At 40.3% G+C, this 18,920-nt stretch overlaps 2 protein-coding genes across 3 annotated transcripts in view; one reads left to right on the top strand and one right to left on the bottom strand.

Annotated features, from left to right (window-relative positions):
- The first annotated feature begins 81 nt into the window (after window positions 1-81).
- Window positions 82-1,858, top strand: ACTL7A (actin like 7A). Its single transcript, XM_042448919.1, has one exon. It carries the CDS (start codon window positions 82-84, stop codon window positions 1,303-1,305), a length of 1,224 nt encoding a protein of 407 aa, XP_042304853.1. The 3' UTR covers window positions 1,306-1,858.
- Window positions 1,859-3,709: 1,851 nt separating this feature from the next.
- ELP1 (elongator acetyltransferase complex subunit 1) overlaps window positions 3,710-18,920 on the bottom strand; it is a 52,042-nt gene continuing 36,831 nt past the window's right edge. For both annotated transcript variants that reach the window (XM_042448917.1, XM_042448916.1), the window contains 11 exons: window positions 18,328-18,425; window positions 16,150-16,351; window positions 13,716-13,777; window positions 11,628-11,690; window positions 11,377-11,437; window positions 10,388-10,501; window positions 9,704-9,815; window positions 7,916-8,043; window positions 6,775-6,929; window positions 5,334-5,412; window positions 3,710-4,411 (listed from right to left, as the gene is read on the bottom strand). In XM_042448917.1, coding sequence (XP_042304851.1) covers window positions 4,344-4,411; window positions 5,334-5,412; window positions 6,775-6,929; window positions 7,916-8,043; window positions 9,704-9,815; window positions 10,388-10,501; window positions 11,377-11,437; window positions 11,628-11,690; window positions 13,716-13,777; window positions 16,150-16,351; window positions 18,328-18,425 — 1,142 coding nt within the window. In that variant the 3' untranslated portion in view covers window positions 3,710-4,343. The remainder of the gene's footprint in view (window positions 4,412-5,333; window positions 5,413-6,774; window positions 6,930-7,915; window positions 8,044-9,703; window positions 9,816-10,387; window positions 10,502-11,376; window positions 11,438-11,627; window positions 11,691-13,715; window positions 13,778-16,149; window positions 16,352-18,327; window positions 18,426-18,920) is intronic.

Raw genomic sequence — 18,920 nt, 5'->3', positions numbered from 1 at the left:
TGTTGGTGTCAAGGTTCTAAAAGTGCCTTTTGAAATGGTCAGCACATAGAGAATGGACACAAAGAAGAACCAGGAAAGAAAATGTCAAGTAGAGGAAGTTCAAGTTCTGTCTCTGCACCATCAAAGAGAGGAACAGTAGCTAGGAGCAGCACCAAGCACAGAGAGGAAAAGGAATCAGCTCCAAGGAGGATAGTGAAAGAAACTAGAGCTGTTGTCATAGATATTGGTACTGGCTACTGTAAATGTGGTTTTGCAGGAGAACCTAAGCCAGCCCATGTGGTCTCATCTACTGTAGGTAAGCATTTCCAGGAAACTGCGAAAACAGGAGATAACAGGAAGGAAACCTTTGTTGGTAAAGAACTTCAAGATGCAACAATACCCTTGAAGCTTGTCAACCCTTTGAGACATGGAATAATAGTGGACTGGGATTCCATTCAGGATGTATGGGAATATCTTTTCCATAAGGAGATGAGGATTCGGCCTGAGGAACATGCAGTTCTGGTATCAGATCCTCCACTGAGCCCTACCACCAACCGAGAAAAATATGCAGAAATGCTCTTCGAAACCTTTGGCACCCCTGCCATGCACATTGCTTACCAGTCTAGACTGTCAATGTATTCCTATGGAAAGACATCAGGTCTTGTCGTGGAGAGCGGCCATGGTGTCTCCTATGTGGTTCCTATTTATGAAGGCTATACTATGCCTAGCATTACAGAAAGGGTAGACTATGCTGGATGGGATGTCACTCAGTATTTGATGAAGCTATTAAATGAATCTGTAAAATTGTTCACAGAGAAACACTGGCATGTCTTGGAAGATATCAAAGAGAACTATTGCTTCACTTCACTGGATTTTCCACAGGACTCGTCTCTGCCTTCCAGGAAGCATGAGATTGAGTATGAACTACCTGATGGGCAGACCATCATTCTTGGCAAAGAGAGGTTCATGTGTACCGAAATGCTCTTCAAACCCTCCTTGATAAACTCCCAGCAGCTGGGGCTTCCTCTTTTGACCATGACTTCTCTGAATAAATGTGATGTCGCCCTCAAAAAGAACCTGATGAGCAACATCTTGTTGTGTGGGGGCTGTACCATGATCAAGGGCTTTGCTGACCGCTTCCAGAGAGAGCTGGTTCGAATGTGTCCAAATGATAATCCCATTTCATCCGCTTCGCCTGAAAGGAAAACATCAGTATGGACCGGAGGCTCCATCCTGGCATCCCTCAAAGCGTTCCAACAGCTCTGGGTTCACAGGAGAGAATACGAAGAACGAGGTCCTTTTTACATCTACAGGAAATGTTTCTGAGCTCCTGAAGTGACTGAGTCTGTTCCTTTTAGCCAAAATCTGCTCAGCTGGATCCAGACTAATCAAAGAAGTTTCACACTTTCTTTCCCCCTTGTACTCGCCAGAATATTACTTGGTCTGTGAACACTGATGAATGGTTTACTTGCTGTTCTCCCTCTATTAAAAGCTCCTAGTTGTAGCTGCACAATGTTAGCAAAGTGGTTTTCCATTGCTTGTTGTAAGGGACAGACAGAAAAGAGAACAAAGTGGTAAATGGGTAAGACCTTTCTATCAGATTATCCTTTACCAATACCTTTCATGGACTAACCCTCATTTAAATAAATAGGAATAACATTTGAATAGACATATTAGATTGCATTATTACTCTCACTTGAGACATGGGATTTTATTGCAGTGAACATGGGTAGGGTCAGGTTGCCCTTCTGTCTTGTAAGCAGAACAGCAGGAAGGGTAGCAGAGATAACATGAAGCACTATTTCCAAAGGTGAGTACAGGTTGAGTCCCCCTTACCTGAAATACTTGGCACCAGAAGTATTTTGGATCTTGGAATATTTGCATCTACATATTGAGATAGCTTGGAGATGGGACCCAAGGCTAAATATGAATTTTTAAAAATGTTTTGTATACACATAGCCTGAAAGTAATTTTATACAGTGGTCCCTTGGTATCCACTGGGATTTGGTTCCAGGATCCCCATGGTTACCAAAATTCATGGATGCTGACATCCCATTATGTCATACTAAAATGGTGCCTCTTATATAAAATTGAAAAACCAAGTTGTTTCTGGATATGTGGATAGGAAGGGCTTACTGTACACAATATATTTTTAATCATTTTGCACATGAACCAACGTTTGTGTACATTGAACCATCAGAAAGAAAAGGTGTCATTGGCGGGTTCCACACCACCAAAAAGTACGTGCTCGGCACGTACTAGGGTTAGGAAGGGGCATCCTTTCTGGACGCCCCTAACCCTAGTACATGCTGAGCATGTACAAAAGAACCTGCTTTTTGTGAGTTCTTTTTGCTGCGCCAGGGAATCGCACAGTTTGTCCACTGTGGTTCCCTGGCACAGCAACCACGGGCGCCGGCAGAGCGCCCTTTTTGGGCGCTCTGTAAAGCGCCATTATTGCAGCCACTCATATGGACTATTTGAATTTGGGGTATTTTGGATTTTAGAGTTATGTACAATGGACACTAAACCTGTAGCCATGTTATTTGCCCCATTACTGCATGGCACATGAGGCATAATGATTCAGCAGAACCAATACAAGCTGTTTGGAAAAGGCTCATCTCTTTCCCAGGCAGGGATATTAAATAAGACTTGTTTTCACATATGTAAGGAACCTTTTCACTTATGAAATCAGAGGAACATGCAAATAGATTCAATCATGCAACCTTTTGTGTTCCTTTTAGGGATGCCTTTCTCTGTTCCAGTCAGGAACATGCAAATAGATTGAACCATACAACCTTGTGGATTCCTTTTAGGGACAACTATCACTGTTGTCCAGACTGCATACTTCAGTCCCTGGGCTGTGACTGATTAGGTAAAGAGGCATAGATGATCTTGAAGGCACTATGAATGAGACTTATCTCACAACTGCAGAGAAGAAACCTCACATGTCAAGTACTTGTATGTGTCTTCCTCAGTACAAGTTTGAAGTATGTCCCCAGAAAAACAGTTCTGACCCTAATTTGCAGCAAACTGGGAAATGCTGCCTAACTTCACAGAAAGTACATAGTCTTTTTTTCTTTAGTTCTAAGACTGTGCTGTTAAGTTCTGTGATGTAGTCAGAAATGCACGTTCAAAAATAAATATTATGGGGGAAGAAGAATAGGAAACCACCTCTGAAAAGAAAACCCTATGAAATTGATGGGGTCACCATAAACTGACAGGCGACTTGAAGGCACATACATACATAACAAAATTTACTCATTGTTCAAGTGTTAAATTTTTAAAGTGGTGGACATTGGACATGTGTTTAAAAACAAATGCATTAGTAATGAGCAGCATAATTTAATTTTGAGTAAAATAATGTGGATTTTAAAAACAGTGTACCGATTGACCAAGATAATTTCCTTTTAAAAAATAACTTCCATACTGTGCTTTGGTTCATTCTTTCTAGGCACAAACAGGTGTATGGTTTGTAGCCACTTTGCTGCCGGCATGACTGTTAGAACAAGTACAATGCTACTGGCAAAATCTATTTCATGCATTTCAGGGGTTTGGGTTGGGAATTCACTTTCTCCACTAAATTTCCAGGAATAAGTGAAGTGCTTGAATGGCTCATTAGCTCTATGCAGAGTTTACACTGTTGGCATTTCTAAAAATGAGAAGCGATTCTAAGCATTGCTATGTATTAAGATGAATTTGTTCATGAAGAACAACATGATGAAATGTCAGATAGAGCCAGAGGAAAACAACTTTTTATTAATTTCCCTTGGTTGTGAGATAGTTTCCATCAATACTCATTTTGTGAAAACATAGTATTTTAAGATCCATAATCAGATACGCAGCTGATACATTTAATGTCTATCTATATTGTCTTGAAGACTGGGTTCAAGAGGTTTTTTTTTAAATACAATGGCATGGACAACTTGCCTTCACCATACAGGTTAACTAGTATCCAGTATTACCTAAGCTATGTACATTTAAAAGAAAATGCTATCCACATTTGCTCTACTTGGTCATTTATGTTATGAACTGGCAAAAAGGGGCCCAAAGAGCAAAAATGTTGTTTTGAGACAACATAATGAAAATAGTTGAAAAATCATCAAAATTGTTTGTTTAGTTTGTCACTGGTATGCTTAAGCAGTTACTGGTTATCCAGGCAGTACTGTGGGAAAGACTAAGGAAAGACATAATCAGATATATACAGTAATGTTAGTCTGTGCTTGGTTTGGGCCTGTCCATCCCTTGTCACTTCAGGAGACATGATCAGTCATCTGCACAATCATGGGAAAACACTTGTTTCAGCATGAGAGGAAATATTTGTTTAAATGCGGATCCTCAATCCATCAATAATGAATACATCTGTATTACTGGAGAAGGTTCAATTTCCACTGAATGTTTTTGTTGAATTTGGGAGGTATAAAGAATTCAGGATCTATGAGGGGAGAAACAAAATAAGAAATAATTTTAATTGTGCAATGGGCAGACAAGAATGAATAAGCAAGTAACAGATATATCAGGACATATGTAGAATTTTTGTATACTATGAAAAACATAACAAAAAAGAAACAATCAAACCTTCATAGTTGGAGTGAATATAGAAATATTTGTTGTTTGCCATCACATTGGGTTCAACTTGCAGTAACCCTGTGAATGAAAGACTTCCAAGAGCCTCAGTTATAAACAGCCCTGCTCGGGTCTTGCAAATTTAAGGTAGTGGCTTCCTTTATTGAATCAATCTATCTGTAATGGAGAAAGCTGTGCTGCAGAAATAATGCAGTTTGACACCAATTTAGAGATCATGGCTCAATGCTATGGAATTCTGAGATTTGGAGATAGTTAGCCTTCTCTGTCAGAGAGCTCTGGTACCACAACAAATTACAAATCCTAGGATTCCATAGCATTGAGCCATGGCAATTAAAGTGTTTCAAACTGCATTATTTCTGCAGTGCAGATGCATCCGGAGTCTTTTTTTTCCCCACCGCCTTTCAACATTTCTCCCTGTAAACAAATACTAGATACAGTCTTAGGCTGAGATCCTACAATACTTCACCATGGCAGAATTATCTGCTGGTGGAGATACATTATACAACTCTTATACTGAATACCACAATATATGTGTCTCAATTGCCAATTTGCACTTTCAATGCACAATGCACAGAAGCAGCCTGAATTTGCAAGCTACTCCATGTGTAAGAAGTCCCTCACTGCAACTCTGCTTATACCACCTGGATAGGACCATTGCTCACTGAAAAAACCCCACTCTGTATGCATAGTGCAATTTATACTTGCATATATCATTTACAGGATGACAGCCACTGTGTGTATTGTGCAGTGCATGTATTTTTCTCACTCACCTTGTGCTACAGGAGTCATCATTTTCTGTTGACTGTAGGCAGCACTAATGCTATTTGCAGTTGAATTGGGACCCAGGATCTAAAACAGCAAGAACTGGCATAAGGAAATATGTTTGTCTATCAATAATAGTAAAATTAGAACATTTCACCAGATAGCTTGCATCTTGCAATGCTTCCTGACATTTTTACCAGGTAGACAGACCCCTTCCCCACCACCATTCCCTTCTCCTTCTGTGTCGTGTCTTTTTAGATTGTAAGCCTGAGAGCAGGGAACCGTCCAATTAAAAAGATTGTATGTAAAGCGCTGTGTAAATTTACAGTGCTTTATAAATAAAGGTTAATAATAATAATAAAGTAGTTGTCATATTGCAGAATGAAAGATCTTGACATATTCCCGCACTGTGATTCAGAAGTGAAACAGGACTGCTTTGCTTCACTGTCTTCTCTTCAAATCCCAGTACCTACTTACAAGTATACCTGCTGGAAGACAGTCTTATCTAGGGAGCAGCAGGTATCTTCAGAGCAGGGGTAGGGAACATGTAGTCTTCCTGATGATGTTGAACTTTAACTCCTGTCAGTTTCAGCCAGTACTGCTGATGCTCAGGAATTACAGAGGGTGGAATTCAACATCTGGAAGCCCACAAGTTTTTCATTGTTGCTTTAGATATTGCAGCATTCTCTTTAAAAAAATTACTGAGTTACAGGTGCAAATGGGTAAATGAGATTTCCAGTACAGATGTCTATCAAGAATAGATGGGGAATCACGAGGCCTTCCAGATGTCGTGGAACCACAACTCCCAGCATTTTTCACCACTGGCAGTGCTGGCTAGAGCTCAAGGAAAGTAACATCTGGAGGGCCCATTATTCTCATCCCTGTTGTAACATCATCCAGATCTAGTGCTGCTCACAATACCCCATAGTTCAATCCCCATACTGATACCTGTTACCAGATGTAGCTCTGACATGCTGCTATCAAAGTAAGGGTCAATATAATTCCAGTATTTACCCCACATCTGGGGCAAAATGCACCAGAATTACATGGCACCTTGGGCTAGATTCCAGATCAAGAGCCTGTGTTACAATGAATGGGGAGGAGGACTAAAATATACTAAGACAGTGCTTAAAGGATATGTTAGAATACAGCTTCTGTTCTGCTTGTTCCCCAGGAGAGGAGAAGCAAAGCTGGCTGTGCACTCAGCTGGCTTCTGTAAATCCTGGCTGAATACATTAGGCTCAACATCATGAACATAAGCAGTAGAAACGTGCAAAGGAATCTCTCCAGTCAATGACCAGAGATCACAATGAGGATTTCTCCTCCTTACTGGATTCCAGGAGCAAGGACCAAACAAAGTCAGGAGAGATTGGGAACACCCCAAATCTAGCTCAATCTCTTAACAGAAAACATCAAAACAGAAGACAGATTTTAAAAACCAGTTCTTACTGGGCTGGCTGGAATCTGCTGCAGGTTTGGGCTCCAGATTTCAAGGACGGAGTTCTGTGTCAGTTGAAGGATGTCTTCAAAAGCTTGCTGCAACTCCTGGGCTTGTCCATCATAGCCAAAGAGGACTAGATACTTTAAAAGGCTGTGTACCTCCCCTTGGGAAGAAATTAAAGAAATCCATCCTAAATGCAACTTTTAAACTATGGAGTAATACACACCTGCAGCTTTGCTCTCCAGTCTCAGCATGACAATAAGGCAAAAAAAACCTCCTTCCTCTTAGGCGTAGGCATAATGTGCACCTGTCTCTTTTCAGTGCCATGGTCACTTGTTTCAGCACAAAGTAGCCTTTGTCCCAATTCCAGACCTCTCTATGAATGTTAAGCATTCCTTTCAAACAAATAAGCCATTTTTTGTTTAATGAAGGCAAGAAAGAAAAGTTCAGGCAGCTTTCTACCCTTACTGCTCAGTAAAATATAAACCCGCTCCCAACATCTGATGTTCAGATGTTTCAAAGACTTTGGGAACAAATGACAAGATTTATCACCTATTTTACAAAAATTCCTTAATAACTAAAATACATGAAATTGGAAAGTTGCTGGATAAGTCATATTCAGGGTTTTCTCCACTGACACTGACCTATGGTTTATACTTCTAGCACTCCACCATAGATTTTTTTTTTTGAGGTGTGGTATGGGCTTAATTACTGTTTAGTAATGAAGGCAAACTAAAATGATCTAAAGAAGAGGAACAGCAGCAGCTGCTCAGTGAATATAATTATTTTAACAGAAAGTACTACAATTTTCAAGCTGGGGTGCTCTTCACCAGTGGATATGGAAAGCAATGGCAAAGAGCAAGTTTGCAACTTCAGCATTCAGCCTATGTCAAGTTTTTATATTTTACCTGATAGCTTATGAGTATTTTAAAATCAAAATTGTCTAATAGTGAGATGACAGATGCACTTGGGCATGTTTGAATTTTTTGTATGTCCCTATCAAACTTTACTTTTAATCACTTTTGGATATGTGGATTTAGTATTTAGGGTGTGGTGGGCAAAGAGCAGGTTGTTGCATGTGATTCCAAGATCTTTTTATACAACCCCCTGATCCCCTTGCACAAGCTTCTGAGATATTCCATGACTCACCTTTAAGACTGTCGATACGCCTAACTATTTCCCCTAAAACCTCCAGGAGAGCAACATCCTCTAAGGGACTCCCTTCCTTCAGGCTGTGTTTCTTGCGCTCTGCCTTGCGACGGTTCTTAGATGAGCGACTACAACAGATGAAACACCATGTCACAAAGATAGCCACAAAGCTAGCTGTGGTACTGATGGTGCTGAGGTGGTAAGAGGGAACCATACAGTGAAAGGGTAGATTTAGAGTGCTTGGTCTTGTTACCAATTCTTTTAATGTACCTAGATAAAGTTCTCACTGAGGTGATAAACCCAGTAAATTGATAATTTATTAGGTGCCTTGGTTCATACACTAAATCAGATTAAAACAATTTAAAAAGAAGAAAGTTTTTGAAGACCTCAGAAAATATAAATCACCATAACAACAATCTAAAATGACTTGGAGAAGAGAAAAACCTTTTTCTGGTACCAAAAGGATACCATAGACAAGGAGGACATTTTACAAATGGGTGCAATAACTGAGAAAGCCTTTTTGCTTAATTTCTCATGAGAATTGACATTCTGATATATCAGAACTGGGAAGCTTGTGATTCTCCAGTAGTTGAAGAACTACTACTCCCATCATCCCTCACCCCTGGGCTGGCTGCCTGGGGCTAATGGCAACTAGAGTCTCATAGGAGGTGGCCGCACGTTTCCCATCTCTATTTTGGATATTTAGCCATTTAGAGCTTTAAAAGACCTATTCCGACACACTTATTTATGCCCTGAAACAATTTGGAATCCAGTATGGCAGTATGGCAAACAAAGCACTGACATGACACAATACCAGCCACCCTCAGTTAGTTAATAGGAATATTTTGGACTAACTGAAGCACAGAGTGTTTTATATAAAGCATACTGCTGTAATGCAGAAATCCAAGTTGGATTACTGAAAAAAATCTTCCCTGGGCCTGTTCCCACTTCTGATGACAAGTGAGATTTCACCCAGGAGAATGTTGTTCCATAGAAAAAAAAGAGTAGAAAATCAGAAGGCAGAAAATTAGCAGTTTATGAAGAAGACAGAACTGTTTCCTCAATAAGCTCATTTTCTATGTGCAGAGAGTCTGGTTGTAGGTACTTTTGCTTTGGTCAGCAGAAGCATTCCCTCATGTGAATCCATCTGCAGCCTGACAGGTTTGCTAACTCAGTGAAAATGACCACTTTGTGTGAATTGTATGCAGCTCTTTACCAGCCCCAGCCCACCCCTCACCATTGTCTATTTTTATGTAGACCTGGCAGTCATCAGCACAGTACAGACTTCTACATTTCCCCCCATCTTTGAAAACTGAACTCCTAGATACAGGATGAGCTAGCCTTTCCCAGCCTGGCACCCTCCAGAGGTTTTTCACTTCATCTCCCAACAGATCCCACCAGCTTTATAAGTGGTTAGGAATACTAGACATTATAGTCTACGTTCAACATCCAGAGGGCAAGAACTGGGGGGAGGTTAGAGTAGGGTAAGAGCATCTCATCTAGAGAAATGTAGGTAAAGATTACTCATCTTCTGTATTTTCTTTGGCATCACTAGTCTGGGAGATGGACGCATGCTTGAATCAAACCTTCTAGGGGATAAAGTAAGAGGAACCTGTTTCATTGCCCTCTTTTGCATCAGTGTCCTGATGCAGATCATCAGAGGCAGAGGAAGAGAGCCAGACATTGCCTCTGTATTGGAGATGAATTAGTATAACTGTAATTCGAATTCTTTTGACTTAAGAACAGCAGCCAAGCTGGTGAAAAGGTAAGGGAAAACATAGTACATACGCAGATATTCTTGAATTACTATGAGTGTATTTTGAACTCATGTCACTAGCTGTCACCAAACTGCTGGCATCAGAGAAGAGGTCCGATTCTGGACAATTTGTTCCTTCGAAATCTGCAAAAGCCAATTGCCTGTATCAGCAGGAAGAAGAAAGAAAAGACTTCCTATCTTTCATCCCAAATCACTCTCCCTCTGGAACTATATTGCTGTAACAGTTTTTACAGCTAGTTAATAACTGCTGTTCCAGATCCCCTAATTAAGGACCCAAACCAAGTGACAAAAAGTGACCTTCCAAGGTTACTAAGCAAGTGAACCTCAAATAAAGTTAAACTGAGAGTTGCTGTCTGAACCTAGATCTCCCATGTTCAATTTCAGTAGAACAAAAAGGAGCCATGCTCTACCAGAACAAAGACACCATAGTCTAGCATCCTATTTCACACAGTGGCCAGCGACATACTTATGGGAAGTTTGCAAGAACATTGTGAAATTAATAGTGGTCCTTTTCTGTATTATTTCTTCCCAGCGCTTGGCATAGGATAGCATATCACTGTCATGGTAGCAGCTACTTTCTATTCCATGAATTAGTTCAGACAAGAACATAGGCCTCCAATTGATCTCAAAGCACTGCTTTGACCAGGGACTGTCTACTGATTAGTGATATAAAACAAGATTAATCTATTACATACCCAGAAGCTCATTTTGGGCTTGCTGCTTCAGCTCTCGAACCACAGAGAGGCGCTTACGATGGCGAGAAAATGCTGCCTTCTGAGTCTCCAGGAACATCAAATGATTTTTCTGGACTAGATGGGAATAGGAATAGGAAAAGTGGCAAGCAGTAAAATTGAAGTGAGCACATTCAAAACTCTGTCTAAGCAAGGAAATAATCTTTAAAACCAAAATCAAGTAGAAAGTACAGTGGGCCCTTGGTATCTGCTGGAGTTTGATTCCAGGACTCCTGTGGATACTAAAATCTGTGGATGCTCAAGTCCCATTAAATATAATGGCATAGTAAAATGGTGTCCCTGATACAAAAAGGCAAAATCAAGGTTTTTTAGTTGTAGTGTGTGTATGTGTATGTATTTTTTTTAACATTTTCAAGCCATGGATGGTTGCATCCGTGGATAAGGAATCCATGGATACAGAGGGCTGAGAGTATCATACAAGCAAGCTTTGTGCAGCCACAGATGCTGGCGAAACGTCAGAAAGAAACTGCTAGAACATGGCCACATAGCCCGAAAAACCCACAAAAAACTATGGGTGCCGGCCATGAAAGCCTTCGACTAAGCTTTGTGTAGGTTGTCAACTTAAATTCTCCCACATGGCAACAAGAGAAATACCTAAATGCATTAAAAGTCTAAATTAGGTACATCAGGAATCAGAGTGCTAGTCTTCTCTCTGATGTGCTAACTTCTTTATATGTAGGAAGGATTGTTTTCTACAGCAGAAGTATTCAAACACAGAACTCTCCCCTTACAGTTGGAAGTGATACAATCCAGAACAAACTGTACCACATGTGATTTCTGCACACTGAGCCAAAGCCTGTCAATATATTTGTACACATCTTAACCGTACATCTCTAAAAGTAAACACAAACGTCTTAATCTTAGACCTCTAGTCACGTAGGATCCATATGTCTGAAAGCACCCTAGCTTTCACCAAATAAGGAGAATCATACCTTCCAGCAGAGATGGTTTGAAATTGGTCTCCAGGACATCGTTCCTATTATATTTGTAAATCTGGAGAAGGGAAAAGGATAAGGAAAAGATAACATCCAACAAAATTATTGTTTTATTTCCTTATTTATTATTTATTTTCCAACCTGCCTTTTCCCCACAAGGATCTTAAAGTTGCTTACAAAAAATTGGTTTATCTAGTGACAAATAATGGTAGATAATGAAAAGGGTTTGGTGATTTTAAAAACCTTACTAATCTCAAGGCTTCATCCCAGGCAGATCCTTCCAGGAGGAGCAAGATGGCTTCTTCATAATCCTGCAACAGGGGAAACAAAGCATTCACTGTCATTCTGAGAACTATCAAGCATCACCCTCAGAGGCCCACAACAAGAAAGGAAGGTTAAAAGTACTGTCCTCTTTGCTGGTAACAGTGTAAATTTGAAGCATCAGGAGCAACCCTTGCCTGATACTCAAGATGTTATGCTTGAATTGCAAGCCTACAGGCAAGCTCACATACCCATGAGCCTTCAGCATCAGGTGCAAGAGGCACCACAGTACACACAGGATAATGTGCATGAGGTCATGAAGGTGGCACCTTAATAAGAGCCTCCCCTTTCCTATTCTGAGGGGCAAGTCGATGTCTACAGCCATGTGCACCTCCTGCAATCCTGTATGGCTCAGTGTAGTGTAGTATAATATATAATGCTCCATATTTTTACAATAATTGATTGTTTGTATAATCATTGGTATAATTGTGTTTGTGTAGCTTTTTTTCTATTGTAGATTACTGTTGTATTTTGCTATTTCATTTTAGTATTGTATTTTAGTATTTTATATTGAAGCAGTTTTAAATGGTTAATTCTGTTGTAAAGTGTCATGTAATCAATGGTGCTATATAGATGATGATGATGACAACAATAACAACAACAACAACAACAACAACAACAAAAGGTCCACATGCAGACCTATACTAGGCTGAACCATATGCCACCCCACCAACTTACTGAACAGCCTCAGAAGTCCATCCACCAAATGGCCTGTGGGGAGCAGGCAGGATTGCAGGAGCATCTGGCTATGTCCTCATTTGTTGTTGTGTGACTCCAAGTTGTTTTTGACTTATGGCAGCCCTAAGGTGAACCTATCAAGGGGCTTTCCTGGCAAGATTTATTAAGAGGAGGTTTGCTATTGCCTTCCCCTGAGGATGAGAGCACGAGACTTGCTCAAGGTCTACCAGTGGATTCTATGGCTGAGCTGGGAATTGAATCCTGGTCTCCAGAGTTGTAGTCCAGTGATCAAGCCACTACACCACACTAGCCCATAGCCAGACACAAAATGATGACAGCAGTTCTTAGACCTCCAGAGGACACCAGCAAATCTCAGTGTTGATTTCACCATTTTGTATCTGGCTATGAGGATACATTCTATGACCCTGACGGCTCCCCACAAAGTGGGGAATGGCCATACAGGGGGTTTCAGTAAGTTGGAGGTGTGTGTTGGGTTCTGCAGAAGGAGGGCGGGAATACCAACCTCTGTGTCATGTGCATGTTTCCATAATGGGATACACCACAATGACTAACATTATGCAGTGCAAGAACAACAACATGTCTTATCAACTCCACTGGACTGCCTGTATTTTTCAAAGTAGGGTTGGGAAACCTTTGGCCCTCTGGACATTTTAGATTACAACTCCCACATGGGAGTTGCGAGTCAAAACATCTGGAGGTTCAAAGATTTCCCACCCTGGTTTTAATATCACCTCATCCAAAGTGCTGTCAAAAGAAGTCTGTTCACATGCCCAGCTGAGAGCCATGGCATAGTGATAAACCAAATTATACAAACAGAAAAGTAAATAAGTTTTAGGTTTCACCCAATTTCCACTGCTGATTTTCAATGTTTACAGCAGCAATTGCCATCTTTGTTATTCTCAGCAGTCACTCTACTTAGATAGAACAGAAGTTGGCCATAGAGCTTGCTACACAAACAGATAGATGCCCTCTCATGGATGAGCCATCTCATGCTAAAATTGGTGTCATAAAATTACAAAGGCATAACCATTTTGAAGAGTATAGACTCAGATGTAGCTTGAGCATTATCTATATGACAAAATCTAACAATGTGTAGAATATCTTCATGGCATTACAACCTGAAGATGAATTGAACTGTGGGAAAGATTCTCATATACTTCATTTACAATTTGGTTGTAATTCAGCCCACTGATTGATAGTTGGCTGCCCTCTTGCTACAACCCAGACAGATGCCACAAGAAAGACAAAGGTACAAGGACCCAAATTTGGTTGGGAAGCAACAGGACATGATGGGAGAAAAAAGCAGAGGGATATACCTGCACATATTGTTCCAGGAGTATAGCTGCATCAGCATACTTCTGTTTTTCAGTAAACCTTCCTGAAAAAAGGCAGAGTATTCAGTTTTTATATGTAAATTTTTTCATTCAGTATTAAAACTACAAATATCAACACTGAGTTCCCCTCCCCATACAAAAACCAATATTTCAATTCCTATATAGATCCTATTCCTGCATCCCCACATAAGAGTTTTCAATGTTTAGAAAGAAAGACTAAAAGAGAATCCTTCCTTCACCCGATGAAATAAACTCTCCATGTATGTCATGTTGATGTACTGTGTGTTCTGTTTCCCACTTTACATACAACCCCACACCCACACATCCTATTAAGAAACCAACCCTGAGGACAGGCATGGTCGCATTAAAAGCAGGGATTTAATTCCTTCATTTTTTCTCGTTACCTGGCTAAATAGCCAAAGATATACACCATGATATCCTCTGTAACAGGGGCTGTGTCCTCGCTGTCAAGCCACATAAATTCTGCACCATGGCAACCGCACTGTCTCTGCACAGATTTATGCAAACTAAAGCACTGCATACATTTAATCTGCATAAATCAATTCTTTGTTTGACTATTCAGGCATGACGAGAGAAGGAGGCTTGCTGAAAATTTAGGAGGAGGCAGAATTGAAAGAAAGGATATGGAGACTGGATACAGGTGAGGTACAAGAAGATTAGAAAGATACAAGAAGTCAGTGACAGAAACAGGACCACACAGGACATAAATGCCCTGTTTTTAATTAACGAAACCAGAATAAAAGCTCCTGTTGTTGTCTGAGAACTGGTTCAATTGTTGAGCCCAGAGTATGACCCCTGAGTCTATTTCAAGCTCTTTCTGAATAAAAGTAACAAATATTCCAGAAGGCCCCATCCTGAATCCAAAGTACCCATAGTAACCTCAGTTTCTATTCCAATGATAGTGAAGAACAAGAAGAGTTCAGAGGTAGTCTGTTTCTGAAAACCAGTTAGTGGAAAGCAATAGTAGCCAAGGGCTATTGCCTCCTTATGCATTTCTGATGGGCAACTAATGGGTAACTGACCAGCAGAAAGTCTGAACTAGACAAGCCACTGTCTGAACCTGGATGGCTCTTCATATGAGGACAGGAGCCTGCACAAATGAAGCCTTTTCACTAGTGTGGGAAATTATTTTTTAAAAGTAATCCATTATGTAACTTGCTACAAGTTACACAAGACTGTTATAACCATTAATCACCCATTTAAATAAGTTATTTTACTTTAATAGAGGCATAAAGAGTAAAAACATGCCTCTAAAAAGTAGCAGTATGTTTTACCAGTTTTTATGGCATTATTGTCAAATGTTCTGCTGCTTTTGAAATGTGACTTTGTTATGCCTTATCTTACTTAGCCTGTACCCTGTCAATGCACTTGTTAATACAGTGAGTTCTTGGTATCCCCTGGGGTTTGGTTCCAGGACCCCCATGTATACTAAAATTGGTGGATGCTCAAGTACTATTAAATACAGTGGCATGTAAAATGGTGTCTCTTATTTAAAATGATAAAATCAAGGATTGCCTTTTGGAATTTATATGTTTTAAAAATATTTTCAAGCTATGGATGGTTGAATCCATGGATACAGAATGTGGATATGGAGGACCGACTGTACTCATCTCCTCATGCCTCTCCCATAATTCTCCTTCTACAATTTAGATTGTAAGTTTCTTGGAACTTGATCCTGTCTTTTTTTTCTTGTTCTTGTTAAATTATTCCACATCAACAGTGCTAAATAAATATTATTATCCTATTTATACTGGATGTTCTTCTATGGTCCCACCTGGAATATTGTGTCCAGTTCTGGGCACCACAATTCAAAAAGGACATTGAGAAACTGGAGCGTGTCCAAAGGAGGGCGACTAAAATGGTGAAGGGTCTGGAAACCATGTCCTATGAGGAACGACTTAGGGAGCTGGGTATGTTTAGCCTGGAGAAGAGAAGGTTAAGGGGTGATATGATAGCTCTGTTTAAATATTTGAAGGGATGTCATGTTGAGGAGGGAGCAAGCTTGTTTTCTGCTGCTCCAGAGACTAGGACCTGGAGCAATGGATGCAAGCTACAGGAAAAGAGATTCCACCTCGACATAAGGAGGAACTTCCTGACAGTAAGGGCTGTTTGACAGTGGAACAAACTCCCTTGGGGTGTAGTGGAATCTCTTTCTTTAGAGGTCATTAAGCAGAGGCTAGATGGCCATCTGTCGGGGATGCTTTGACTGAGATTTCCTGCATGGCAGGGGATTGGACTGGGTGGCCCTTGTGGTCTCTTTCAACTATATGATTCTATAATTCTAAGAAGCAAGTTATAACCTGTAAAAAGATAATTGAGACACACATCCATTCATTTTGCCAAACTGTGAGAAGAGCCCAGAGCTTGAAGAAGAGATTTTATATGTGAAGCTCACCTGCAATGCTCCTTGCCAGGCTGGCCAGCTTATCTTCTGGATAACAAAGTTCAGCTGCCGTACAGAGGGCTTGCTGCCAGTTTCCACTTATCTGAAAGGCATCCAGTGCTTTCTCAAAGGCACCACAACGGAAGAAGATCAGCCCAGCCTCCTCAGCAAGATGCTTCTGCATCAAGTATTCCCCATAGGCATAGCTGACAGTCTACACGATATTTACAAAGACATTTATCTAACATGAAAAGGGTGCATTTTGCTCAGGCAGATGTTTTCACAGATATTGAAAGTAAACATAAATTGGTTGAGTTAACATGAAGGAATCTATAGAGCAACCAATTCCCAATCACTGCTTCAGAAGATGAGTTCATTAATACAGTGGACCTTTCACACTAAACAATTATAGTGGTATGATTCCACTATAACTGCCATAGCATCATCCTAGTGAATCCTGGGATTTCCATTTTAGGAAGAGGCATTTAGAATTCGTGGCCAAATCTCTTCTGATACATCCTAGAAATCACACAGGAAGGGAAATGGCACAATTTACTATTATCCTCAAGGAGCAAATTATCCTATTTATATTTATTTATATTCTTCTTTCCCCAAAAAATTGAGACTCAAAGCAACTCACAGTTTAAACAAACAATACAATTAAAAACATACAAAAAGAGAGCATTAAAACAAAATAAAACTATTTACACTATTAAAATCAGTCAAACATAATAAAAGAATAACATATAATTAAAAAGTTAGAAAAAGCTATTTAAAGCAGTTCAGTTTAAACAATACAGCCTCTCCTTAGCCCATTATTTTAAAATATTCTGTTTTAAAAGCCTGTCTGAATAAAAAGGGTTTAGTCTGCCACCAGAAGGACAATAAGGAGGAGGCCATTCGGTCCTCCCTGTTTTCCCTCTCTCATGCCCTCACCAACCATGTTTGTGAAGGTGGTGGGACTGAGAGAAGTACCTCTCCTGATCTCAGAGCCTGGGCCAGCTCATGCAGGGAGATAGTGCAGCTCTCTAGACCAACTGAAGTTTCCGAATACTCTTCGAAGGCAGCCCCAAGTAGAGTGTGTTACATTAGTCCAAATGGAACGTAACTTGATCTGTCTTCCAACTAACCAACTAATCTTTTCTGGATTAAGCTTCAAATTGTTTGTCCACATTCAGTCCATTACTGATAACAGACACTGGTTTAGGACCAGGGCACCCTTCCTGGATTGGGGTGGAAAGGAGTAGCAGAGTTGTGTATCATCCACATACTGATGGCAATGTACCCCAAAACTCTGGTTAACCTCTCTCAGAGGTTTCATATATATGTTAAATAGCAATGGGGGACAAAACAGGCCAATGGTGGGGGGCCAAACAGGAGCCCCTCCCCCCAGCACCACCTTCTGGGGGTATTACAGAACCAATATAAAACACAGTACCTCCAAGTCCCATTCCAGCAAAGTGGCCCAGAAGGATATCATGGATAATGATATCGAAAGCCACTGAGAGGTCCAGCAGAATCAACACAGTTATATATTATAGAGTAATATAATAAATAATAGAGTGTAGATTATCCACTAAGGCAATCAAAGCTTAGTCAGGTCTGAAACCAGATTGGAATTGATCTAGATAATCCATTTCATCCAGAAACTCCTGGAGCTGCTAGGCTACCACCTGCTCCAGTAACTTGCCCTAAAATAGTAGGTTGGACACTGGCTGATAATTAGCCATTATAGAGGGATTCCTTTTAAACAAAGACCTCACTACTGCCTCCTTTAGGCAAATGGAATGCTGCTTGGTTGTAGTGAGGCATTGACTACTCCATTCACCCATTCCACCAGTCCACCTCTGGCCTGTCTGATAAACCAGGAAGGTCAAGGGTCTAGCACACATGTGGTGGCTCTATCCTCTCCAAGGATCTTGTCCACATCACCAGGCTGCACAAACTGAAAGGTATCCATTAACACTGGACAAACAAGAGCCAAGGTTACATGCATTAACTGCAGCATACAAGTCGAAACAGAAGTGAGTGACTTTATTTGCAAAGTGCCATGCAAATTCTTTGCAGACAACCTGGCTTTCTACTTAGGGGTCAAGTAAGCATTAACTTGCAGTGGGGTTGTCCTTCCTCACAAGTATACACTTAAAAATAAAAATCAATTCAGGCTATGAGGATAAGCTCCTTGTATACCTTGTATTCTTGACTATCTGGCAGGTACAGTTTCAGGGCTTCTTTATATAAGTTTTGATCCACCACCAAGTTCAGGAACTCTGAAAAATGGTCTGGTCCTGATAGAAAACAAAACAAAACACACTGTCTTGTGATAAAGAAAATGTAAATCACTGCCCATACTCTCACAAGCCACAAGCCTGGACTTATAAGAATGAAGTTTGGCGAGGGTACTGCTGATGCCAATGCAGAACATTTAAACTGCCTCACACTAAGTTTACAAATTTTAATTCTTAGATGGGAAACAAGCTATTGTTTCAAGCATTCCAAAATATAGCTTTTAGTATATTCATTCCCAGTTCAGTGTCCATTAAACACAGTATTCAGAGTAAAGGTGAAGAAAACCCAACAGTATTGGTTCAAATTAGGATTCAAATCAAACTATTATTTATGCTCATCATAGTTATAATCCCACATAATGTGTTTCCATGAATACAACAGGCTAGCCATAGTCTAGTGCTGCTTATTTGTCTTTCTTTTCGGCTCAGAATTTGACTTAAATGTCTATTAGCTTCATGATGCTGCTGCAGCTTTTTGATACAGAGAAGTGGCCT

The sequence above is a fragment of the Sceloporus undulatus genome, chromosome 2, assembly GCF_019175285.1.
Source record: "Sceloporus undulatus isolate JIND9_A2432 ecotype Alabama chromosome 2, SceUnd_v1.1, whole genome shotgun sequence".
In the NCBI taxonomy this organism is placed as follows: Eukaryota; Metazoa; Chordata; class Lepidosauria; order Squamata; family Phrynosomatidae; genus Sceloporus; species Sceloporus undulatus.
The sequence above is the reverse complement of the archived record's forward strand: the minus strand, read 5'-3'. Positions and strand labels throughout refer to the sequence as shown.

Bases quoted from the DNA above. Each gene is read 5' to 3' on its own strand.
- ACTL7A (XM_042448919.1), top strand. From the start codon at position 82: ATGTCAAGTAGAGGAAGTTCAAGTTCTGTCTCTGCACCATCAAAGAGA.